The 27,174-nt window shown below is 30.6% G+C and overlaps 2 protein-coding genes across 4 annotated transcripts; both read right to left on the bottom strand.

The window, feature by feature from the left end:
• Positions 1–264: 264 nt before the first annotated feature.
• On the bottom strand, positions 265–11,477 carry LOC114163817 (sister chromatid cohesion protein PDS5 homolog C-like). 3 transcript variants are annotated; one of them, XM_085666867.1, is made up of 17 exons: positions 11,165–11,477; positions 8,262–8,734; positions 6,960–7,163; positions 6,670–6,851; positions 5,687–5,813; positions 5,375–5,572; positions 5,246–5,293; positions 4,248–5,144; positions 4,018–4,119; positions 3,802–3,875; positions 3,235–3,286; positions 2,643–2,729; positions 2,526–2,569; positions 1,650–1,724; positions 1,407–1,574; positions 1,165–1,332; positions 265–1,090 (listed from the first exon to the last, which is right to left on the bottom strand). In XM_085666867.1, exons 3-17 carry the CDS (start codon positions 7,113–7,115, stop codon positions 562–564), a joined length of 2,907 nt encoding a protein of 968 aa, XP_085522993.1. In that variant the 5' UTR covers positions 7,116–7,163; positions 8,262–8,734; positions 11,165–11,477; the 3' UTR covers positions 265–561. The 3 variants fall into 3 exon arrangements, with proteins under 3 accessions (XP_085522993.1, XP_085522992.1, XP_085522991.1); XM_085666866.1 differs by lacking the exon at positions 8,262–8,734 and having other exon boundaries at positions 4,248–4,402; positions 4,478–5,144; XM_085666865.1 differs by lacking the exon at positions 8,262–8,734.
• Positions 11,478–13,858: 2,381 nt separating this feature from the next.
• Positions 13,859–22,511, bottom strand: LOC114163050 (sister chromatid cohesion protein PDS5 homolog C-like). Its single transcript, XM_085666586.1, has 14 exons — positions 22,198–22,511; positions 20,345–20,544; positions 20,053–20,234; positions 19,253–19,379; positions 18,940–19,137; positions 18,807–18,854; positions 17,805–18,713; positions 17,565–17,672; positions 17,322–17,395; positions 16,721–16,772; positions 15,814–15,900; positions 15,698–15,741; positions 14,776–14,847; positions 13,859–14,702 (listed from the first exon to the last, which is right to left on the bottom strand). The coding sequence occupies exons 1-14, from the start codon at positions 22,364–22,366 to the stop codon at positions 14,165–14,167; spliced, it is 2,808 nt and encodes a 935-aa protein (XP_085522712.1). The 5' UTR covers positions 22,367–22,511; the 3' UTR covers positions 13,859–14,164.
• Positions 22,512–27,174: the final 4,663 nt, after the last annotated feature.

The raw sequence follows: 27,174 nt of genomic DNA, 5'->3' as shown, positions 1-27,174 counted from the left end.
ATAAATCATTAAAAAAAAATTAATCCAAGAATATAGTCAATAATGTACATTATTCTAGTAATAAACCAAAATACAATATCATCCCATCAAAAGATAATATATTTAAAGGGCACTAAAATATGAACATTTTTTTTTTATTGTTGACATCGTCAAAATTACCTGAAAGTGTAAGTTGCTTCTACCATTATTGTGATGATGAATTTTAATAATAACAAATAATTATTTTTACCAATACATGTGATGACTAAAGTAAACCAAGAGCAATGTTAATGAATGTGTATCATATATTATCAAACAAGGTAGTGTCAACAAAATTTTTTAAATGAATGCTAGCAAACTATTTTCTAGCGTTGTCCTTCATATAACATTGATCTGGTCTAGAAACAACCAAAAAGTGACTACAGACGCTAATCCATACTTCAAGTAAACTAGCCTAACCAATAACTAAATATAACAACACTAGCAACAAAATAAAACAGCTACCTGATACACGGCTTAAATTCATTTGATCACTCCAGCCACAGGAAGAGTAGAACTGATAGCCAGCATAAATACCCACTTCTAGTTTCTCTGACGTTTCTTTCCACTCTTGAGTTCACTTCCTTGTTGCTTTGATGAATGTGAAGTCTTTCCCTTGACATCTTTAACGTCTCCTGCTGAAACATCTGAATCATTCTCAGGATATTTTCTCTTCAACAAACCAGACTTTCCATTGCCAACATCTATTTTTCCACCACTTTTGTGACGTTTTCCTTTCAATAAGGTAGTCTTCAGGATTTCTAGTTTGGATTTTTCACCTTTGAAAGCTTCATGCTTAGACTTGACACAGGATTTTGGCATGTTAATTTCATCATCCTTTGATTCAATTGTATTGGAAGTATCAGTGTTTTCTAATTTATTACTCAATTTTTTATCAGCAACAACAGATTTCCGGCTACCATTTTTAGCAGTGCTGTCCTTAGATTTTCTACAAACTTCATCCTCTGACTTGCTAATAGTCTTGGAATCTTCTGATTTGTTGCCACCTTTCGACTTGTGGGTAGACTTCATGGATACACCCTTTGAGTTGTGGGATGCTATTGCTCCATCACTGCAAATTGATGTACAAAATTTAGATATTAAATAAGAGCTGGCACTGAAATAGATTAATTGACAGTCACTAACCTTTTGGAAGAAGGATCTGTCTTTCCTTGCCTGTTAGACTCACCAACACCAACTTCATCCTCTGATTTCCTATTAGTCTTGGAATTTTTTGATTTGTTGCCATCTTTGGACTTGAGATTAGACTTCATGGATACACCCTTTGATCTACTGGATGTTACTGCTCCATCGCTGCAAATTGAAGTAAAAAATTTAGATATTAAATAAGAGCGGGCACTGAAATAGATTACTTGATAGTCACTAACCTTCTGGAAGAAGGATCCATCTTTCCTTGCTTGTTTGACTCACCAACACTAACTACATCCTCTAATTTCCTAGTAGTGTTGGAACCTTTCGATTTCTTCCCATCTTTGGACTTGTGACTGGACTTCATGGATACATCCAATGATCTACTGGATGCCAATACTCCATCGCTGCAAATTGATGTAAAAAAATTTAGATATTAAATAATAGATGGCACTCAAATAGATTAATTGATAATCACTAACCTTCTAGAAGAAGGATCTGTCTTTCCTTGCTTGTTTGACTCACCAACACTTGTTTCCCCTTTCTTCTTTGGTGGCCTGAACAGGATCCGAGCAATGCAATGTGAATAAGACCAATCAGAGACAGCTGGAAAGAGCACCATGCATGCCACAACGAGAATAACAAATTACAGCAACAAATAAGCATGTCCATTTGAACCCTTCAAAAAAAAGAGGGAACAGTAAACAATCTACAAACACACTCTAAATTGATAAAAGTCAAACCAATGCAGCACATGGCCTAATTGATTCGCGAGGGATACTATGTCTGACAATTTGGCACTTTTTGTTTCTATAGATCATTCAACAGGTGAGTGTACCGGTGTCAAAAATGTTACTGCTAATCTAAAGAATATTAAACAGTTATGTTTTTAAAATATTTTTGTTGGCACTTAATACAATTTATTAAATCTGACTGAAAATGTACAATCCCCACACGCTCTGGATTTCTAACAGCTTCAACAATTAAAAGCCAAAGAAATTATTGGAACATCAAATATACAACAGCAACAGCTATCCTCAACAGCCAAGAAAAGGGGTAGGGACTACTTCAGAACTATACCATAGGATAAATCATATCTAAAGCTCCAAATTAACAGGCAAATCATTATTCACAAAAGTATACATTTGCCAGGAATAGGTTCAGGTTTTCAGGTCAAATATATCATGATAGCTGTTAGATACAACAAATCAGCAACAAGAACAAACAACAGCAGAAACTAAGTCCAGAACTCGTAGATACACAGTTTTTGCAAAAGGGCAACATCACAATACATGCATACTCCAAAAAATGCATGAAAAATATACGAAAATACAGCATTAAGAATATGCAGCCCATACATATCAGTGGAAGCATCAAGACTTGCACGCTCACGTTGTTCCTCCTGTCCATAGAAATGATTGCCATTAATTTAGATAGAGAAAGTTTGGCACAAAACTAACAAGCCATACACCAACCTCATCTGCATCTGAGTCAGCATCAATGACCTTCCATTTTTCCTTCACAAGATTCAATGTTTCTTCATCTCCATCATCATAGAAGACCTAAAATAGAGAACAGGTGTCCTTGTCATCAAGAAGCCAACCAGGGTACATTTGGATAATTTTGAAAGAAGTTCTATGAAATAGCTTTTTTACTACCAATTACTTTACAACTTTTGTGTTCAATAAATAAATTATATAAATTAATAAGATAAACGTATTATCTCTCTTGTGAGAAATGATGGGTACAATGGGATAATGAATCTTAATTTTAAGGATAACTTTGAAAAATATATAAATGAACATATTCAATGCTACCAACAACATAAACCAACTTCCATAATTTTGATGAATTAGTTAAATGGTCTTCTATAGGACAAAGGTAGAATGTTAATTGTTTGATTTTTTTTATAATGTAAAAAATTCATTCCCTTTATTTCCTTATTAAAGGATTAAACAAATGTAACATAGCAGAAGTACCAGTAGAGCAACACAGACGAACAAAACAAATGCAGTTTTTCTTAATAAAGGGAAGGTAAATAGATGACTTAAAAATCTGGCAATTCACCTTGTGCTTCTTTTTGGCAGAATCAAAAGAATGAATAACACCTTTGTAAAACCTGTAACATATTACATATTGAAAATAGAAAGTAAATATTTCTATTGCATAATAATGAACCGACAAACTGATCATAAATAGAAGGAGCATGATGACATACACTAGTTTAATTCAAACACATAATATCTTCAGCTATTTCATATCAAAGAATTCTAACACAACATTCTACACAAGGTATTAAGTAGTTTAACAAATAGACTATCAAAAAAACATATAAGCCAATAAGGGAAATCTTGAACTCAAACTGTAACATCATGGTCACTTCATAGAAAGGTCTACACAAGGATACATGTAGAAATGAGTATAACACACATAATTCAAATATCACTAACACTGCAACAATAGTCCAGTTTCAGGTCTAAAAGCACATTCCACAATTCATAATACCATTATTTAAAAACTAAAGATTACAATTTAAAAATAAATACCAAACAGCGCAAAGCATTTATTTCACCTCGTTAAAAAAAAAAAAATCAGTGAAGGAATGTAAAATCTGAACAGATTCCAAGTACTTACTCACGATCCTTAGGCCACCAAACTTTGACCCGTAAACCAACAAGGTTTTCACCATATTTCTCAGTATCAGACTCCTGACACAGCAGAAAGGTAGCTGTAATCAATACAAGACAACAAAAAATCTAGAACTAACAAAAAAAAAAAAGACTTTCTCAAGGGAAAAGTTCCCAAACAAATATATTGTAATTCAAAATTTAGGCTGAACAGGAAACATACATTTTCTTTTCCTGATGTAAGCTTCATTACAGTTGTCTTGGGAGTCTCTGGATTTTCATCCTTAGTTGATTTTGTTCCAGACTTTGGAGAAGAAAGCATTTCCTAAACAGTGAACAAAGATTCGTTTAATGCTTTACTTTTAAAAGAACAAAGCAAAAAAATATCACGTAGCAATAATGTTAATATACATTAGCAAGGAAGCAAGCACCATATACAAGAACAAAAGATACCTTGTCAACATCCATAGCAGATGATTTTGCAACACCTGTTTCAGAGTTAGCTTTCCGCCAGCGTCCCTTTTTCTTGTCCCCCATCTGCCTTGAAGAGGATCCGCCTATACCCTTTTTGTTATTATCTAATTTCTTGGCAGAGTGCTTTTCCGTATCTGCATCAATTGCTGAATCACTTCTTTTTTTTAATGAATCTACCACACTAGTTTTTTTCGCATCAGAGATCTGACCATGGGCCTTTTTCACTGACTTCCTGGCAGGTTTGGCTTCTGAATCACTACCTCCTCCGGACACCTTTGAAACATTCTCTGCAGCTCCTTCTCTTACAGAACCGTCTTTCATTTTTGTTCGTCCAAGTTTCTTTGAAAGATTTTCCTCATGGAAGCTCTCACTAGGAGGAGAAGCTAATACTTCAGATTCGTTGTAGCATGCCTTTGGTAATGAAATGTCAGTGTCAATTTCTTTGTCATGGTTTGAAGCTCCGGCTGCTTCAACAGAATGGTCCTCAGAAGGGGAACAGGGAACTTTCCTGCTGTGGCTTTCATTCTCAGTCTCTTTCGCATTAGTAGCGACTTCACCCTTGGAACGTTTTGCTGATTTGGTTGAAGTGGTTGGTTTCTTTTGTCGTCTCTTGGTAGAATGTTCTGACTTTTGTTTACTATTGTAAACTTTTTCAGTGTCCAAATCTTTGCGCACCTCACGACTAATTACAGTCAAACCTTCAGAATGATCAGAACAATCAACATCCTCTTGCTTTTTATTGGACTTGGAATCAACAAAACCATTATCATCTCCAACACAAGTAACACCATTGCTCATGACAGACTTCGGAGATATATTCCCATCAGGGTTTTCTTGTTGAGAGGGTGTAACTTCCCTTGAATCTTTGTTAACTTCCTGAAAACCACAATCAACATGTTCCTGTGTTAAAATCTGGAAGATAACAATCTAGAACCACAGGACACATAAAAAACAGGATAACTAAAGTGGGGGCATACATGTGTTGGCTCCTCCAGTAATTGTTCTGCTGACTCACTCCTGTCTTTCTGAAGTCATAATGACAAAAAGAAAATTGTATGAATGTCATTTTCAAACATTAATGAAAAAAAGACCAACAGAAAACTTACCAAAAGCTCACTAGTAACACATGTATCATTTTTCTCCAAGTCAACAGATGTATCTTGGCATATTGAAGCAAGCACCATACTATAATCATCCACAGATATACCCAAGGATTTCACTGCTTGAACCAAGTAGGGTTTAAGCTTGGTTGAACAACTTTCAAGGACCTTCTCCCCCAATTTTTGGGCAATTGGACAAGCTTCCTAGATCACAATGATAATCAATTTCAAAACAGTGATAAATATGGACAACAAAAATAACGTTCAACTTTAAAATCACATTACTAAAACGAATGAAATTAAATCATTAAACTCAACCTCATGGTCTTTCTTAATGCTGGTCAGGAGTGGAGAGAGCAAGTCCAAGGATATATCTTCACTTTCCTCTAGAACAAGAGTCATAATTGTTTCCATGGACGAAAAAACATTTGCTGGATGATGTTCCCTGAAATTTAAAACATGGGCCCAGTTAGAACAATGCCCCCACATTAAGTGCTTTGAACTGTTAAAAAAATGCATTGTATACATGTAACAACTATGTTGAATAGGTATGACTTATAAGTCCGAGCATTGGGTTCAGTACAATACATAAAAACAAAATTTTTTAAAACCAGCAAATTGATATGGCAATATCTTAATTAAAATATAGTTATATTTTTTTTTTTATTAATTTGATTTTTATATTTTTCCTAGTAAATTACACTATAACCCTATTTGGCTTCTTGTGAATGCACAAGTACTCCCCATACCACTAACATTTACAGCAATCGACCCTATGGGGTTACACACGGCACAATCTTTTCAAAACAAGTTACAATGTAGTGCAACAAAGGGGATATGCATAGGGGTAGAAAATTGTGGGCTATTGAGAGAAATTTGGTGAAATCTCAAGGGGTATAAGAATAATTTACTCTTTAAGTTAATATAGCTGATATTTAGGTTGATATGCTATCATCATCATATTTTTGTTGGTTCACAGAAAACATGGACGCAAGATAGTTGAATATAGAGGCAATCAAGTTCTATAAGGGGGGAACAAACATACTGTATCAATCCATTACAGGTATGATATGGATACATAATAAGTTTAAAGTATTTGTGCATCAGAGCATAAAATTATACAGAAGTAATCAATAATCACAAAAGTCCATACAAATTTACAACGTATTAAGCAGGAAAAAGAAAAACACATTAAGATATATCATACCCAGACTATGAAGTAAAAGATTAGAATTGAAGTAGTATTATAGACAACAACTTTTTGAAGCCATGATTATGACAAACTTGCCCAAAACAGTTACCTTATTGTTTTCAAGAAATGCCAAAACATCTCTAAAATCAGGGCATCACATTCAAGGTCCAGCATAACCACACATGATCTGACTCTTGCAACCGTTTCAAGAATTGATATCCTCTTTGCATATGATTGGCTTAGCTTATCATGTAGATTTTCAAATGACGATACTATTAATTGAAAGACATCCTGCAAGAAATTGCATTGATAACATTCAATTGATTTACTGATGTCTTTCGTAAAGGGCATAATAGTCAAGTCTATTGATATTCTGAAATAGAAAACAATTGTACAAACCTTCATCTGATCATCATCATAAGGAGCTTCAGGTGCAGTGATTCTTGTTATTTCGCTGATACAAGAACCAACTGCAACTTTGACATTATCATCTGAGTGTTGCAAAAGTTTGTTTGCAATTAATGCTTTCAATGATGGAGAGAGTGCATTTTGCATGGACGATGAAGGTGCTTGTCCAACCCTTAATAGGAGGCTCTCCACTTGCTGCCGTGCAAAGGAAAAAATAATATGCAAAATCACAAAAATATAATTAATATTTTGACCAAACATTTAGTTGGGTGTTTGTTTGGGCATTGCATATCTTTTATCAGAGAAGGATTTTTTAGCTTCACCTCACTTCAAAGTTCAAACTGGTGTTGTACTCAAAATTTAGAGAATAAGACTGTGTGAAATCAAATACGTTTTACAGTTTCTGGGAATAAAAGACTATTTAAATCAGAGCAATTGTCCATCACCTGCAAAGCTACAGTGCCGAGGTGGCAGAAGTTGAACAATGCTGGTCTTTCACAGAACTTAGTTACGCACACAGCTATAATTATAGCATGACAAAGACAAAAGAAGCAACCAAAAAAGTGACAATACAGCACTACAAATGCAGAGAGGTCAACCCAAGTATGTAAAGAACGTGCAACACAATACTCAAATCCAACACCTGACTATCTGTGATTTATGTGAGATCAGCAACAGTAAACATTACCTACTGATTAGTATAAAAAAAACATACATAAAGACAATTTCAGTTAGAGGAACACGGCCAGTTATGTAAATATAAAGTTTCTAATTTCCAAAAATGGTACATTAGTCATCAACAAAAAACAAGTGAAGTGGAATATTGATAATTTGATACATGTGAACCCCACCTGTTGTATCATAGTAATATTAATCCATATTTTGCAATATAATATTATTCCTTTATTAAGTAACTTGTTTTAAAACATTGAATTCACAAAATCAAGCAGTGTAGAACCAATATATGAAAAATATGCCACAAAAACAATTTAGTTATAATTATCATTGAAAAAATGATATTAATACACTATTAAATTCCTCAAAAAGGAAAATAATTATTTAATCTAATGAATACACTTGATTGTATCAAATGTTTTCCATCATGTGTGAAGTAGATACATTCTCTATGATCAAGAAGTTTCAAAATTTTATTGTAGAGCATAACTAATATAGAAGAAAACACAAACCATTGAAGAGAAAATTCTCTTTCATAATATTTTTTATATTTCTTTATTAATTTATCGTAAAGACGTTCTTCTAGAGCAATGTTGTTAAAATCGCAAGTAAACTCACCTACTCATGCAATCGAGAGTACAAGGGATGTTGCGAGTTGACGCAGATGGTTAATTGGGGGAGGCACGGATTACTTCGACATTGCACGGTTGCTCATCGAATCACAAGATTATCTGTTGCATCTATTCATTCTGTTTTTTGCAGATAGGGTTCAACGGCCCACTCGTTGGCTAAAAGGCAGGGCCTGTCACGACCCATATGACCCTCTTGTTCCACTAGGGTTCCCATCTTTTCCATATCAGAAATGAAGGAAACTACTCATGACAGCCACACACCCCCTGGCGCTGCTGCTTCTGTTAAATAACCACCACTGCTGTTGCTGCTGACAGCCATTGTAAGACTCACTCGGATGCTGCTGATGCCAGCTTCACCGCAACACTCATGCCATCATAGCCAGTGCTGCCTTTACAGTCACTACACTCGCTCTGTTCTGCTATGTCCTTGCTTCTTCTGTGATCTTGCTGGAGAGTTCTCTGTTAGGTTTAGAATTTGAAGATTGGTTCAGGTCACGCCACTAGAACAGAATGCAGTCATTGTGTTTCAAGTGATGGGAAAGCAAGAAATGGGAAGTGTAAATATTGCGAGAAAGTATTAACAGGTAGAGTATATAGATTGAAGCATCATCTAGCAAGAACTGAAAAGGATGTTGGACTCATGTATAGCAGTTCCTAAAGATGTCACAAGGAAGTAGGAGACTTGTTAATGCAAAAAGAGACAAAAGTTATACTGGACATCTTGTGCAATTCATTGCATTGATTTAATGTTAAAAGATTTTGAGAAGAAAATACCAGCCCATCAAAAGACAAAAGTGAGTGGTAAAAAAAATCAACACCTACATCTATTCAAGAATTGATCTTCTTTCCATATTGCACAAACTTAATAAAGGAACAGACTTGACCAGATCAGCAATACTCCTTTTGCCACTTATTTGACTCTTCTGGGAGGCTTGAATGAAAATAAAAGGAGCACTTATTAGGACGTTCATGTCCAAGGAGAGGCAATCCAGTCAATTTGTAAAGACTAGAGATGGAGGGCTTGTGGAAAATTACATATTGGATACAAGACTTTGGTAAGATATTATTGCATGAGGCGTACACTTCCCTTAATTAAGATGTTGTGCTTGGTGGATTCAGATTAGAAACCAGCAAAAGGGATTTATTTATGAGGAAATGGACATTGCTAAAGTGAGAAGATACAAAGTCTCTTCGATGGAGCTAGTAGAAGGTAATAATAATTAATAACCTTTCATTTATTTGATTTTCAAATTTATTGTTTAGAATTATAGACTTTGTTTGGAAATTAATTTATTCATTTATATCTAACTTAGCTAAACTCTCCTTTCATAAATCATTGATCAAAGATGAGACAACTATTATGTAAACCCCATGTTGCACAATAATACTGAATTTAAAGGTGATAATGAAGTGAATTGGTGGGAGACATTGATGAGATCAGTAAGATAGATGCCTAGATTGAGAGTTTCAAGAGTAAATCTAGATTTTTTGGTAGTCTAATTGCTCAATCAACACTCAAAACTAAAACTCCAGCACAATGGTGAGAATCATGGTGATCAACATCTAAAATTACAAAGGTTTTCTATTAGAGTATAGAGAATCTCTAGCTCTCCTATAACTTAGGATTCTTCTTTATAATGGTTTGTCTTGGGTGAGCCATGGAATATTTTGTCCACCAATGATCCACTAAATCATATTGATTGATGTCGTATAGTTAACAATAAATGGTTCAAATCATATAAATGATAATACTTTTCAAAATTTAACTTTTAAGTGGTCTGTTATTTCTCAGTTATGAACACTTGTGTCAAGAAACGGGAAGATCACTTTTTTAAAAGTGGAAGTTGAAGGTCCCATATTGAGAAAAGGATTTGTAAGGATTGCAAGGTAATTCCAAGAAAAAACCTTACTACTATAGCAAGAACTGAAAAACATGACAAGAGACAGTTTAAGGTTGTTTGGATGTGTACAAAGAAAACCCCAGTATAGAGAGTAGATAGTATGGTTTCTAGTCTAGTAAAGTGTGAAAGAGAGAGACCAAGAAGGACATTGAGGGACTAGTCATATAAATCTTGTGAAAAAATAATCTCTGAAACTTTCTCTTGAGTTGAACTAAAGAGCTACATAAGATCCAAGTATATTATCTCCCTCAAGGGATAAGGCTTTGTTGTTGTTAGCAACATCATCTTCATGAATCTTCTAATGTTCTAAAATTTGACATTTGAACCAATGGCCCAAATTGAAAGCCCTAGCTCCACATCAAATCCCGAAAGCCATCATTAATAGCTTTCGTGCCCAGTATCAGAAGCCTCCTGATTCTAGTCACCAAACCAGTAATAGCCAAAATATTCAATATTAAATAAACATAAACACGGAGGGTGAGTCTTGTTAAATCTGTTTTGAAGTCAGTCCAAAACCTCTGCCACAACAACCGGCACTAAGTCTAATATCCCCTCAAACCTAACACACCCCCTGTTGGCACTTAAACCACCACTATAAACCCTCGCTTAACTCACTCCCCACCAAACAAATAATCAACAATTGATTAAAAATGTAAATAACCCATCTGAACAAATCATCCATTCTTTTTCTCTTCCATTGTCTATTTCACATATCCCTAACCAAACAATACAATCAAGAAGATTGACCAAGTCAACTTCAGCATGTTAACAGTATCACCACCTACCAATTAGAACCAGTAGCTTCTTGATATATATATATATATATATATATATATATATATATATATATATATATATATATATATATATATATATATATATATATATATGCATGTCTATTATAACAACACATACTCCTGACTGAAACAACATGCACCAAACATGAGTAGTAATGATAAAGCTAATAGAGGAGTTCGAAATAATATACGTCTAGGAGTTGGAGGACCTCCTCCACTGAGGACGGAGGAACTGCGAGCTTGTTACCGACTTCAAGGAGTTGTTCTTCCAATTCTTTATCAATAGACATTAGTGTTGCAGTCTCTGTTTTCTGACCTTACACTCTCCACACTATCTGCTGCTTGACTCCATTGACGCTCTGAATGCACGCTCCCATGGAATCCTTATAGAGACTAGTAGCTTGTTTTCCAATACAACCAGAAAATTAGGGTTCTTGTCAGCTTTCTTCTTCCTTCTTTTCCCTTGTTCAGGTATATTTCTTTGAGTGAAAAATCTTTGGTACATCCTAGTTTATTCTTTTACATTACTTGGCTACATATATAACTAATAAAAGACATTTGCTTAATCTTCTCACTATTAACAGATAAATCACATATTAAATATTTTGTTATTCAAATTTATGGATTTAATAACTTAATCATTGCTTAGTTAAATTCGCCCAATCTTTCATATTTTTAAAATAGATAATCAAAAATTACATGAGTGACTAAAAGTGAAGGAGGTATGAGATATGTTTTAAACTTTATTTAGGTTGAATTTTTTAATTAAAATTCATTTTTTATAATACTTATTTAATTGTATACTGTGATTTTTTAATTTAAAATATATATATTACAATGTCATCTATAAAAATATAATTATTTTTTACCATGTTAAATATCTTAATAGTTATTTTTTTTTATTTTACTATTAGATTATATTTAAAATAAATACATAAATAGTTCTGCTCATAATATTTTTTTTATTATCTTATAATTAAAAGCTTGCATTTAAATTTATAGGTGTCTAACTCATGTCCACTTTTTTCTATATAACACAGAAAAATTACTATTATAATAATTATCAAAATAAAAATATTATCTAATTATGAAATAAATTTATACTTTTATTATAGTTATTTTTTATTTATTTTTGCATGGTTTAATTTAAAAATAATAATAAATTTTGTATATAAAGAAATCCCCTTATTTTGATTTAATTATAAAAATGTTTTGTTTAAAAATTTTGGAATTTGAATTGCCAATTAGAATGCTCTCTGCTAGTTATATTGAGTTGATTTAAAATTCAATTTTCTACCTCAATAAAATAACATTCTTATAATGTTTTTTTTTCATACAATATTAGCTCGTGCGTTTATTATTATTTTTACTTGTGATTTGTAATTATAATAATAAAATATTTAATTTAAAAAATATTTATATTTAAAAAATAACAATTATCAATAAATACAGAAATTTAGATAGAAAATAGATCAATTAGATAGTTAGAAAGAGAAGAATTTTGTATGAAAAAAAAATTTTAACTCATTAATTATGTGAGATGTTTATTGACCAGCAAAACTTTATTAGAAGGAACAAAGTTATTAAAAGATTTGGAATAGATTGTGGAAAGGTTTAACTGTACATGTTGCCCAGATTGTTTATAAATCATTTTTTACAATAATAAATGTCATAAAATCATGCTTTATGTAATTCATAAACTTGTATACTATAAATAAATTAAAATTTTAAAAATAGTTTCATAAATAATTATCTTTGTTTGTTATGAATTATAAGTAAAAAATATTTTTTTTAAGTATAATTAACCGCTTTTAAAAAAAGTTGATAGCTTTTAAAAATGTAATGTAAAATTTATATATAATTATATATGAATACTTTTACATATATTATTTCATTATTAAATTTATCAAACAAAATTTATATAATTTATATTTGCATATATTTTTTGATAAATCATTCTATAAGTTTAGTAATTATAATATTAGTCACCCACTTTTAAAATTAAAATTTATATAATATAAACAAATTCAAATGAAAGCAGCATTTATGTTATAACTTTTTTAAATCCATTAAAAACTATCTTCATATATAATAAATTGTAATCAATAAATTTTAATATAATTTAATAATATAAAATTAGATCACTAGAATATATTATATTCAAAAATAATTTAGTACATATTTATTATTTTCTTATTAATATTCATGTTTTATTGTCCAAATCTTTCAAAAACTTTATTTGACGTCTCTTTAATGTTCAACACAAATATTTTATTGACTATATATATAATTTATATTTTCTCCATCACTTCCCTTCCACGAAACACATCTTATCCTATATTTCTCACATTTCTTGTCACTCTTCTCACTATTTCTCTACAATCATTGAAAGACTTGTTATCAAAGAAAGTTATATACCACATGTATCCATGTTCTGACTGATGTTAAAGTCTCTCAAAGATGCAAATTGAGATAAAGTAATCCAGTACAAAGAATTTGTTCCACTTAAAGTGCTATGTGATTACATAAAATTGAAAGAAATAGAAAGGATACAAATAAATAAAAATGGGATGTATAGAAGAAACAAAAATAAGAGTGTTTGATTTGAATAAAATTAGTATCAGCTAAATGTGAGTGTAATTAAAAAGAGCATGCAATTCTTACTTATGAGTATAAGAGAAGAGATACATCTAAAATATCTCATTTCTTCTCTGTCAATTTTCACCCTCCCGTGATAAGTTAATACTTCTTTCCCCCATTCATTTCTTTCATCTCTTCCCACATTTTCTCTACCAGTTACCAAAAAAAAGGTAAGTTTCCCCAACTGACCAACTTTAATAGCTTCCACCACATCAATTATGCTGTTAAGTAAACAATAACCATAGTTCAGTAATAAGCACTGCAAATACTGTTTGATTTGATTGTGTAAGTAGTCATCATTCTTTGAAAGAAAGTTGCTAGCCAAATATTTTTGTGTTAAAGATAGTAACTCGTACTACTAAACTAGTCTAACTAATTACTAAAGATAACAGTGCTAACATTAGAATAATTACCACAAAATGATGAACAGCTACCTCATACATGCTGAAACTCATTTGATAACTCCAGCCATAGAAAGAAGAGTTAAATGATATGAGGAAACTGATAAAAGCACCCAGTTAAGGAATAAACAGCATGCAAAATACCCACATCTAGCTTCTCCTCCGCTTCTTTCCACTCTTGACCTCACTTCCTTGTACCTTAGACGAAATTGAAGTCTTGTCCTTGGCATCTTCTATCTTTCCTTCTGAAACATCTGATTTACCATTCTCAAAATTTTTTTTCTTCAATAAACCAGATTTTACCTTGCCAGAGCCATTAACATCATCCTTTCCACCACTTTTGAGAGGTTTTTCTTTGGAAATAGCAGTCTTTGGGGTTGATTTTTTGGATTTTCCACTTTTTAGAATTTCTAGCTTAGACTTGGAAGACGGCTTTGGCACACTACTGTCATCATCATTTGATTCCCCAGTCTCGGCAGTATCAGTATTTTTCGATTTCTTACTCAGTTTTTTAGTAGCAACAATGGATTTACTGCTAGAACTCTTAGGAATGTCATCCTTAGATTTTTTATTAACTCCATTCTCAGATTTGCTATTTGTCTTGGAATCTTTCAATTTGGTGTCATCTTTGAACCTTTGGCTAGACTTCAGGGATACACTTTTTGATCTACTATTCGTCTTTATTCCACTGCAAAATCATCCAAAATTTAGATATCCAATAAGAGGTGGCACTAAAATAGATAAATTGATAATTAAATGACCTGGAAGAAACATCCATCTTTCCCTGCTTGGTGGTTTCACCGTCACTTGTTTTCCCTTTCTTCTTTGGTTGCCTGAATAGGACCAGAGAACAATGCAAAGTAAAGAAGACCAAATAAAGAAAAAGAAAGCCATGTCTGCCACAACATCAAAGAGAATTCGCAAAAAGAAGAGCACTAAATAAGACACATGCATTTGAATCGTTCAAAACAAAGGAAGAACAATAAAAGATCTACTATCACAACATTCTTAATTGATACAAATCAAACCAAGGGACAGGAGATAGCCCAATTGCTTCAAGAGATACAGACAGCCAACTCCAACAATATGGGACTTTTCAATCTCTTTCTTAACAGACAGTTGTTTCCTTTAAATTAAAAGATAACAATAGTTTTTTATTTTTTAAATATTTCCTTTAGCATTGAACACAATATATTAAATCTATATGAAAATCCACAACACGTACATGCTCTCAATGTTCAATGGCTTGAATAATTAAAGACCATAGACATGATTGGTAGATCAAATACAAAACACACCATGACTGACCAGAAAGCACGGGAAGAGGGAGATGGTTCAGTACTAAGCCATAGGACAAATCATCATTCACAAACACAAACACACACACACACACACATATATATATATATATATATATATATATATATATATATATATATATATATATATATATATATACACAAAATGTATCATGGTAGCTTTCTTTCAAAAAAAGTATACAGCAAATCAGTAGCAAGCACAAACAACAGCATCAACTAAGCCAACATTACAAGACATAATTTCAGAAAAAAGGTCAACACAATACACACAATGCGCTCCATAAAAACATGCCTGAAAAATATAAGATAATACATCCATACAATATATCTACAAAAATGTATATTAACAATATGCAGCACGTACATATCAATGGAAGCATCAAGACTTGCACTATCACTTCGATCTTCCTGTCCACAGAAATAGTTGTTATTAATTTATAAGCAGAAAAGTTGGTGCAAAAGGACTACGCATAGACCAACCTCATCTGCATCTGAGTCCTTTTCAATGACCTTCCATCTCTCCTTCCCAAGATTTAGTATTTCTTCATCACCATCATCATACGAGACCTAAAATACAGAATAGTTGCCAGATGATAAAATAGCCTGTATTTGGACAAGTTTTGATAAAAGTATACAATAAAGATTTATGATCACAAGCTACTCATTCCAGCTATTAAGAAAAATACTAAAATGACTTCCCTTTCCATTGTGTTTTACTTTTATTTTCCAGAAAAAAACCAAAAACATTTCCAGATACTTCTTTTTCATTGTGTCCATACAGATAAGATTTTAAGAAAGTTTCATTTTTTAAAGAGTCTTCCAATTGTTTATTGCATTAATTCTTTAACCAAAATACTCTAAATTACTCTACATTGTTTGTAGTAAACATATAAATACTATAAATTGCTCTACATTGTTTGTAGTAAACATATAAATACTATAAATTAATGAGATAAATATATTCTCTGTTGTGTTAATTGGAGAAGATGACAGCGTAAATTATATAAATCTGATGAGTCCCAAATAATCAGAAGGGTAGTTTTGGTAAAATATTATAAACTAACAAGTTTAACTACTGATTACATTAACTAACCCTCTTAACTCGAATTTTTTTTTTCAATTTCAAAAATGCATTTTACTTTTTCTCTTTAAAAGTGGCTCAAACAAATGGTCATAGCAGAAGTAGAATGTTACATTTTTTTTCACAATTTGAAATAATACCAATAAATGTAATCCCCATCCAACTAAGATATTAAGCCATCTAGAGTATAGAGCAAACGTTAAATATACTTAAATGGCAGTGCAACACAGAAAAACAAAAAGAATATAAAGCTTTTTGTAAGTGATGGTAAGGGTAGAGAGGAGACTTAACAAACAGTCAAATCACCTTGTGCTTCTTTTTTGCAGAATCAAAAGATTCAATAATACCCTTGTAAAACCTGCAATAGATTAAATGTCAGTAAAAATATATATTAAAAGTTTCCATTACATCAATTTGAACAAGCAAACGGATCATAAATAGAATGTGCATGATTACACTATTTTAATTCAAAATATATACTCTGACAATGTATTTCATATCAAAACTCAGTCACACTAAATTTTAAAAAAGATACAGATTATTATAAATAATTCGTGCAATTAGAAAGTCAAAGTCCAATACATAAACTGTCAAAATAAATTAAGAAAAAAAGTGTGTGGGACAAGAAGGGAAATCAAGACAATGATAACTTCAACAAAAAGCTTTACACAACGATACATGTAGTAATTGTGATTGTAAATATGTAATATGCATAACACAAAGCAACATTAGTCCAGATTAAGAACTATAAATATGTACGTCACACAGCTCAGACAATCATAAGCCGCAGAAGTACATATTAAAATTTAAAAGGAAATGTAAAACAGTACGAAGCACTTCCCTGCTGCTTCTTAAAAAGATTTACAGTGACAGCATATGAAAATTTGAAGACATGCCAAGTACTTACTCACGATCCTTAGGCCACCAAACTTTGACCCGTAAACCAACAAGGTTTTCACCATGTTCCTTCGTATCATACTCCTGGTACAACAGCCAGTTAATTGGAAATCTTGCAAGAAGACAATGAAATTCTGGGACATGCTAGGCATGCCAGATAAAAGACTTTTCCAAAGAAAAAAGTTCCCCAACGAATACATCCTTAACATATCAATAACATAATTTACAAGTTCACACAAATCGGGATACATACATTTTCTTTTCCTGAAGTAAGTTTCCTTTTCACATTTGCCCTGGGAGTCTCCTCTGAACATGCACCTTTGGCAGATTTTGTACCAGACCTCGGAGAAGAAACTATTTCCTAAATAATTAACAATCATTCCTTTAATGTTTTACTTTGAAGAAAGAACAAAGTAGAATAAAATCGTGTAGCAATAATCTTGATAAATAGCAGCAAAAGAAATAAGCACAGTATAAAACATAAAAATTATACTTTGTCCACATTCATAGCAGATGACTTTGCTACATCTGTCTCAGTCTTAGCTTTACCGCGCCCTCCTTTTTTCCTGTCTTCTGCCTGCCTTGAGGAGGATCCACCACTACCCTTTTTGTTTTCTTCTAATTTCTTGGCTGAGTATGTTTTAGCATCTGCATTATTTTTTGCACCGCTTTCTTTTTTTACAGAATCTACCACACTAGTTTTTCTCAAATAAGACTTTTGACCTAGTGCCTTTTTCACTGACCGCGTCACAGGTTTGGCTTCTGAATCACTAGCTCCTCCTGACACCTTAGAAACATCATATGCAGTGCCTTCTTTTACAGGGTCGTCTTCCTTTGTTGATTGTCCAAGTTTCTTTGAATGATTTTCATCATTGAGGCTCTCACTTGGAGGAGAAGCAACCACTTCAGATTCATCATTTACTGCCACTGGTGATGAAATCTTAGTATCAATTTCTTTATTACTCTCTGAAGGTCCTGCTGCTTCAACAAAATGTTCTTTGTGAGGGGAACTGGGAACTATCTTACTGTTGCTTTCATCGTCAAGCATTTTCTCAGTTTCCTTCTCATTAGCAGCAACTTGATCCTTGGAAGGTTTTGCCAATTTAGTAGAAGAGCTTGATTTCTTTCGTGGTCTCTTGGTAGCTTTTCCTGCCTTTTGTTTACTATTGACAACCTTTTTGGTGTCCAAATCACTACCCACCTCATGACCCAATTTATTCAAACCTTCAGAGTGGTTGGAACAATCAGCATCCTCTTTCTTCTTAATGGGATTGGAATAAGCTAAAGCAGTATCTTCTCCAACACATGCAATACCATAGCTCATGCCTGAGTTTGGAGATTTATTCACATCAGGATTTCCTCGTTGAGAGGATGTAACTTCCCTCGAATCCTTTTTAACCACCTGCTCAAATGAAAATCACCATATTCCAGTGTCAATTCTGGAAAATAAATGTCTAAAACAACACATAGAAAAACAGGAGCATAAAGGAGATACATGTGTTGACTTCTCCAATGATTGTTTTTCTGAATCGCTCTTATCCTCCTGAAAAAGGTCAAAATGACCATAGAAAAACTTCATCATGAAATGTTTCAAAGATTAATCGACAAAAGACCGACAGAAAACTTACCGCATGCTCACTAGTCACACATGTATCATTTTTTTCCAAATCATCAGATGTATCCTGGCATATTGAAGCAAGTACAGCACTATAATCCCCAACCGATACACCCAAGGATCTCACTGCTTGAACCAAGTAGGGCTTAAGCTTCGTTGCACAATTTTCAAGAACCCTCTCCCCCAATTTTTGGGCAATTGGAAAAACTTCCTAAATTTCAATGATTATCAACATCATGACAACAATAAAATTTGAACGACAAAAAACATCATTCAGGTTTAAAATCACAATCTACTAAAAAGGATGAAATAGTAACTGTCACAACCTCATTGTCTTTCTTAACGCTGTCCAGTAGTGGGGACAGCAGGGCTAAGGATATATCTTCACTTTCCTCAATAACAACTGTCATAATTGTTTCCATGGACAAAACAACATTTTCGGGATGATGTTCCCTGAAATTTACAAAATAAACCTGGTCAAAAACCATGCCCCGATGCTTATGTTTGTCTAACTCACTGTAAAAATGCATTTGTATATATGTAACAATTATGTTTCACAAGTAGAAGCATTACGATTCAATACAATACACTACTTGAACAATTGTTTAAGAATCAGGACACAGATGAGGCACTATATATTAATATAATGCCCATAGTTTTACTAATATGTTTTCTTATTATACCTTCAATTTTCCTTAATATAACTGATATTAAGGTTGATGTACTATATCATCATATTTTGTTGGTCTTCACTGAAAAAGTATATTGTAGCCAAATTTAAATAAAAATCCTTGATTCAAGTTAAGATACCGATTCATTCATTATATATACAAGAGGGTATAAGATAAAGACAGCTTTGTTCTAATATTTGGATTTAAAGTATTTTTGCACCCAACTGTAAAAATAAACTGAAGGAAGTAATCAGTCATCACACAAGTTAGTAAATGTTCATAAGGTACCAAGCAGGAAAACAAAATAAAAGGCACAATAGTTCACAGATTGTGCAGTAAAAGATCACAAAAATCAAATCATGTTTTAAGTTAAGAAAAAAAATAGGGGACAAGATATTTAAATTTTGAAGTTGTGACAACGGGGAACTTGGGGGAATCCGATACTATACTCCTACCTTACACCTTTCAAGAAATGTTGAAACATATCCGATATCAGGGCATCACATTCAAGGTCCAGCATTACCACACAGGATCTGACTTTTGCAACAGTTTCCAGAATTGAGATTCTCTTGGCATATGATCGACTTAACTTGTCATGCAAATTTTCAAATGAAGATACTATCAAGTGAAAGACCTCCTGCAAGAGAAAGTCATAGATAAGATTCAATTGATTTACTGATACCTTTCATAAAGAGTATGATAATCATCAAGTGCATTCATAAATTGTCGTATGAAAATTCCACACACCTTCATTTGATCATCATCATAAGGAGCATCAGGTGCACTGATTCTTGTTATTTCACTGATGCAAGAGGCAACTGCAACCTTGACATCATTATCTGAGTGCCTTAAAAGTTGGTCACCAACCATTGCTTTCAATGATGGAGAGAGTGCATTTTGCATAGAATCTGTTGGTGACTGTTCAACCCTTGACAGGCAGCTTTCTACTTGCTGTAGAGCAAAGGAAAATAAAATAAGTTTAATAATTTGACTAGTCATTTGGTTAAGACTATTTTTCATATTCGCATATCTTTTACTAGAAAGGAAGTTTTCAGCTACACATGACTTCAAAGTTCAAACTCATGCTGTACTTAAAGGGTTTTAAAAAATAAAACTACGAAATAAACCTTTCCCTGAATTGCCTGGATTCAGAGACATTATTTATATCAGAACAATTCTTCATCACTTGTGAAGGTAAAGAGTATATAGGTTGCATGTTAAACAATGTCGGTCTTTCACACTGCTGTAATTTACAATACATGATAAATAACTCAAAGAAATAGAAACCCAGTGCAACACCAACAAAGCTGAGAGGCCAACCAAAGTATGTGAGAACATGCAACAAAAATCTCAATCCAACACCTGACTACTTGAGAATTATGTAAGATCAGCTACAATATAAAGTGTTTAGTAAATAGCATAAAAAATAAGAAAACATAAAGACAATGTCAGCAAGGGAACACAAGCACATATGTATATAAGAGTCTCTAAATTCAAAATATGGTATATTCACCACCAACAAAAACTTTTGACAGAGGATTATTGATAATTTTACACTTGTAAACAAGCCCTGTTGTACCATAGCAATATTGGACCATATTTTGCAATATAAATTACTTCCTCTGTGAACTATCTTGTTTTAAAAAATTGTATTCACGAAACCCAACACTGCAAAACCTATATATGAAAATATGCCACAGCTATAGTTTAGTTTTAACCATCAACTCAGACGGATATTATAAATATGCCATTAAATTGTCCAGATCAATAAAAAATAAATAACCCAGAAATATACCGGATCATATCAAATGGTTTCCATGTAACTTGAAGTAGATATATTTTCTATGATCAAATAGTTCCAAAATTTTATTGCAGAACATAATTTTTTAGAAGGGAGTGGAAAAATCTGAAGGTATAATTAGTTGTTGTTTTTTTTAGATTTTGATAACCATTTCTTCAATTTCACATAAGAATCCCCTCCACAGTTGCAACTCCCCTGCCAACACTACAACAACCAAGTTCGACATCCTCAAACCTGGCATCACTGTTGGCGGTTGGCACCACTCCAAACCATCAATTACTAAACTAACCTGCGAACCAGTAATCAAAGATTGATAAAAACTGAACATCGCATATTTTAGGGCCTTGTTCAGTTTTCTTCACTTCCATGGTCTATCTCATACATCCCTACCTAAACACTCAATAACACTGACTTTTATTATAATCATAGCTTACCGTTACCAGTTAAAATATCGTAACTCGGTAAGGGAAAATAGCATACATATGATATGATATGATTATATTATATTATATTAGGATGTTTATTATAACATAACACATACCCTGACACCTACGCCATCACAGCCAAATGACGTTGTAGAATAATAACTGAAATCAAACATTCCATGTACTCGTTATTTCCAACAAAATGTAACAAAAACATCAAAGCCACACAATATCAGCAACAAGTTTGCCTTCTCCAGACGAAAGACAGGAACGACATGCAAGAAACAACTTGTATTAAAAAAATAAACACCCCAAATTAAATATCAATAATCATGAAAAAAAATAGTTAAAATAGCATTTGAAAGGAAAAGGACTTGCCTCTAAGAGTGAGAGAAGCTCCTCTACAGAAGACGGAGGATCTGCGAGCTTGTTACCGGCTTCAAGAAGTTGTTCTTTCAATTGTTTATCTGCAGACGCCATTGGTTGTGTCCTCTCTGTTTTTTCTGGTCTTACAGGGACTCTCACCACTTTCTTCTGCTTCATTCCATTAATGCCCTAAAAGTTCACACCAATCCAAAATCTGATTTGAGAACAGAAGCTGGAACGACAATGTTAGGGTTCTTCTTTAACTTCTTTTGTTTTCCCCCCCTTTTCCTGATAATGAAAAACGGAATAGAGCACAGAAGTGACAAAAATAAAATCTAAAAAAGAGAAAATAAAGTTTGTTTTTTCTGAGGAGAGAGGAAAAACTGAATTTATATATACATATAATATTTATTTATTTGTATCTTGGTATATATGTATAATGAGTACTTAAGAAATACTCGTAAAAAATAAAATAATTACCTTATTACTGTATTTATATTAATTAGTTAACATATAACCATAGTAAAAATGTTCTTGTAATATTATTTAGTCATACACTATTCTGTGGTAAATTTATATATATATATATATATATATATATATATATATATGTATATATGTATATATATATATATATATTTAGAATTCACGTTTAAAATATTTTTCATAGTTGATCATTTAAATTTTTATATTAATAGTCAATAGTATATGCTCCAATAAAAAAAACAAAGAAAAATATAATGTGAACTATTTTTTATTTAAGAAATACCTGTAAAAAATAAAATAATTACCTTTTTACTGTATTTATATTAATTAGTTAACATATAATCATAGTAAAAATGTTCTTGTAATGGTAAATTTATATATATATATATATATATATATATATATATATATATATATATGTATATGTATGTGTGTGTTTTAGAATTCACGTTTAAAATATTTTTCATTTAACAAAGAAAAATATAATGTGAATTATTTTTTTATTAATTTGATTTTAGCGTTTTTAATGAGTATATCTTGATCCAGGAGAAAATTTTGAATTTTAAGTTGTTTAACTGACAAGTTTTTTCAGCTTGCATCTAATAAACTTTTTTTTTATCAAATTTAATTTAAAAAATATTCTCTAATAAAAATACGACTGAAATATTATTTTTTAAGTTTTGATATAATAATTTAATATTTTTTATGTTTATTTTAATTATATTTTTTATACATACTTAATATTTATTTTAGTACAATGATTTTTTAGTTAATTAGTTGAGATTCAATCAATACTAAAAATCATTTTAGATCTAAATTATTATAAAAAAAATCTTAATTAAAGTTAATACTAAAAATAAATTGTTTTTAAATATAAACTCTAAAAACTCTTCTATATTCCTATCAAAGTTGAATCATTAATATCATGTATGGAGATGGCAAATAAACTCGTCCAGGTTATTGGTACTGTTTCCATCTTGACATGGAATCCCCACATTGATTGTTGGGCATGAATATGAGTATGTAGAATCCTTCACTTTTTCAATTGGGTATGAGAATAAGTATGAGGATGTATATGTGTGTGTATATATATTTAATATTTTTTATTTTTTCTAATTATTTTGTTTATCATGATACTCATTCCTATCTCCAATATATTTGTTATCTTATCATCATCTTTATGTAATTATGTTAACATTATGTATGTCAATTAAAAAAAAAACATGTCTCACATTTGAATATTTTTATTATTTTTTAATATTTTTATTTATTGTATATTTTCTTTTCACATGGAAATGTTTAATACTCTCAATTTAAGTGTTTAATAGCATAAACCTTTCATTTACTAGGTAATATAAAAAGATTACTATTAATTTTTGTTTCATTTGAAAAACTCGTTTATTTCACTAAAACAATTTTTGTTATTTCTCAATCATTGAGTATACATGGAGATATTTGAAAAGTTGTATTAATTTTTTAAGGTATTTTTCATCGTATAATATATCTGATTATATATTTGTTTTCCTTTGTGGGATTTTTTTCAATAGTCTCTGAAATTGTTTATAAAACACACATTTGTTAATTTTTTAATACTTTTATTTGTTATTTTTTTTCATCATGTAAAATACTATTTCATATATTTATATAATTATTTTTTATTTTTCAAGTCATTATCAATCATACTATAATTTTTCACTATAATTATATAAATAACTTTTATTTACTACAATATAAAAAGTAATATAATTGTCATGAATATTTTTTTATCACCATCCAACATATATTAAAGTTCAAAAGATACAACATTTATGTTAAAATTTTACTATTTTATTTATTATTTGTTCTTTGTGTCATTTGGATTAAGTGATGTACTATAACTTTTATTAGTAGTGTATAAAAAAAGATTCATTAGAATTTACAAAATTAAAGTAAACAAACATTTTAAATATATTTTAATTTGAATATTTTTTTCCTTTCATATTTTTTAAAAAATATTTTTATTTTTTATTTTATCAACTAGGTTTCATTAATAGTTGCGAATTTAATAAATGTTTTGGTTCTCATGAAATTTCATTTGGTATTATAATATAAAATGTAAATAATTATAATTTATTTCAAAGTATTTGATATCGAAAAAATAATTATCTCCTAATATTGAATATTTGATAATATTATGTTTTATTTACCGTAATTTTTTATTATTTTATAGAAATTAATTAAAATTAATATTGAAGTAGTAAGAAAACAGATACAAATATGAAATTATACTAATTTTCTGATAAAGATGTGGATGAGATAAAAATTTGACATCCATTTAATTTGGATATGAAATGAAATAAATTTTTTCTACTAAAATGACATATGGCAAAATTCATTCCGGCCGTCCTCTTGCCATCCTTATCCATGTACATCCGTTGTAACAAATAAAACCATTTATTAAAACCATCATGACACACTTCTGTAAGATTAAAAGTTGAACCATACTTAATAAGATATTATCACAATAATATAATAAATAACATTAACCGTATATTACATAAAAAACTAAAGTACTGAAAATTAGAAGTAACATAAATATTTTTGAACAAATAATAAATACCTTGCAGCTTTTATTTTTAAGGAAAAACAAATAAACATGCTATTACAATAAAAAAAGAAAAACATGTTAATTAATAAAGTATTAATTAGTTGTAAGAAAACTTTTGACTAATTTTAATTGACTTGTCAAATTTCATCTTATTCGTACATTTTTCAAGCACGTTTAATTAATCGGATCTGTGATACAAAATACAAATAAACATGGTGTTGTACTAATCTTTCAGTGTAGCTTTTACCACCGAGAGCAGACTCTGAAGAAGAGTTTAAGACCTGAGACCGAGAAGATAAATAAAAATTATGTATATTAAATGAAAATAAATAAAATAGTTAAGTTTCGAGTATCAAATTTAATTTGAATTAGGCCGTTTTCTCGTGAATATGAATCCTGTTAGTGCGACAGCGCCTCTCTATTCGCATTTTGTAATTTTTAAGAAAGTTAAGATTAATAACAAATATATAATTTTTAAAATAGTTGTTAAATATAAAATTATAAAAAAATAAGATATGTAAAAAGAAAATTTAAATGATGATTTAAGACAAAAGAGATTTGTAGAAAAATGATTAAAAATAAATTATTTATAAAATAATTGATTTTTAAAATAACTAAGGGTAAAATAGGTATTATGAAATGTGGACACAAAAAAAAGAATTCCCTTTATTGTTATAGATGTATCTTGTGATTGTTCTTTTTTTATTTACAACACCTTAATGAATGAAATTCATAAATTATATTTTGTTTTGGTTTTCTTTTATATATATATATATATATATATATATATATATATCATTCTGATTTATAATTCTATCGTCAATACTCATATTTAAAATTCTATAAAAATGACCTTTGTAATTTCAATAATCTTAATTTTATTATGGTTTTTAAAGAAAGAGTTATGGGACGAAGATGGAACTTTGTAATTGTACTATTTATCGAAAAAAAGAAGGAAAATTCACTACAACGTGCTTCTCCCACTCATGTCTTTCACAGAACTTTACACATAATCCTTTAATACGTCGTTATTTTTTTTTTTTTCGTCATCATTTATATAAGTTGCCACATCACTATTAGTAATTGTCTTTGTATTTTTCTCATTTTTTTTTTCTGTAACGGCCTCCACTACATCATATCATCTCATTAACTCATCATTATCAACAAGGTAAAATATTTAATTTTTATGCAAATTTTAGAAGGGAAAATGTTATAAAAAATAATATAATTAGGAAGTCAATATAAGAGAGGAAATAAAGAGAAAAATATATAAGGATCACATTTATTAAGAATTTTATTTATTTATTTTGATTTGTTTTCTTTTACGTCTGCTTATCGACTGGTTTAACCAAAAGATGGAATTACATACTATCATCTTTTTATATTTTTTTCTTTATTTTTAGTTGTGATCTAATTAGTAATAGACAATTTGTATATTAGTATGTGTAAACAGATGAATATTTATAATTATTTGAATTTTAGTTAGACTGATTTAATGATAGGTGTTGTTGATAAGGAAAACATCATAGCAAAATAAAAAGACAATATAAGAGAAGGAAAAAACGAAAGAATATTCAATTCATTGATTTTTTTTTAATATTTAACGTACCATAAAATTTAATTATAATTATTATTTTTTAATTTAATAAGAACTTATTAATTTTTTATCTTTATTTTTGTATTGACAGCTATTAAGACTTTTTTATTGAGATTATGAGTATTATTAATTAAAGCATGATTAATACTTCTTATATTTATACACACCTACTAATTTTTTATATTAACATAACATAATTTTATTAATTTAAATTTGTACATATCGGTCAATCGCTGAATTAAGAGTAACGTGGGATATGTAAAAATAAAAATAATTTAGAAATCTAAAAAGTCTCACTTCTCTCGTGAACTTGCA

This window comes from Vigna unguiculata, chromosome 9, assembly GCF_037176805.1.
Source record: "Vigna unguiculata cultivar grain cowpea cultivar isolate G323 ecotype 2 chromosome 9, ASM3717680v1, whole genome shotgun sequence".
Classification (NCBI taxonomy): domain Eukaryota; kingdom Viridiplantae; phylum Streptophyta; class Magnoliopsida; order Fabales; family Fabaceae; genus Vigna; species Vigna unguiculata.
Note: the sequence above shows the minus strand (reverse complement) of the source record. Positions and strands in the feature narration are given on the sequence as shown.

What these genes read in the sequence shown, in the direction of transcription:
- LOC114163817 (XM_085666865.1), bottom strand. Translation starts at nt 11,263, where the DNA reads ATGTCTATTGATAAAGAATTGGAAGAACAACTCCTTGAAGTCGGTAAC. An exon ending in CTGCCAAAAAGAAGCACAAG is followed by an intron (nt 2,730 to 3,234) that starts GTGAATTGCCAG and finishes TCTCTATTTTAG; the next exon opens with GTCTTCTATGATGATGGAGA. An exon ending in CTGACTCAGATGCAGATGAG is followed by an intron (nt 2,570 to 2,642) that starts GTTGGTGTATGG and finishes TTCTATGGACAG; the next exon opens with GAGGAACAACGTGAGCGTGC.
- LOC114163050 (XM_085666586.1), bottom strand. Translation starts at nt 22,366, where the DNA reads ATGAAGCAGAAGAAAGTGGTGAGAGTCCCTGTAAGACCAGAAAAAACA. An exon ending in CATTTCTTGAAAGGTGTAAG is followed by an intron (nt 19,380 to 20,052) that starts GTAGGAGTATAG and finishes TGTAAATTTCAG; the next exon opens with GGAACATCATCCCGAAAATG. An exon ending in CTTGATGCTTCCATTGATAT is followed by an intron (nt 14,848 to 15,697) that starts GTACGTGCTGCA and finishes GGTCCTATTCAG; the next exon opens with GCAACCAAAGAAGAAAGGGA.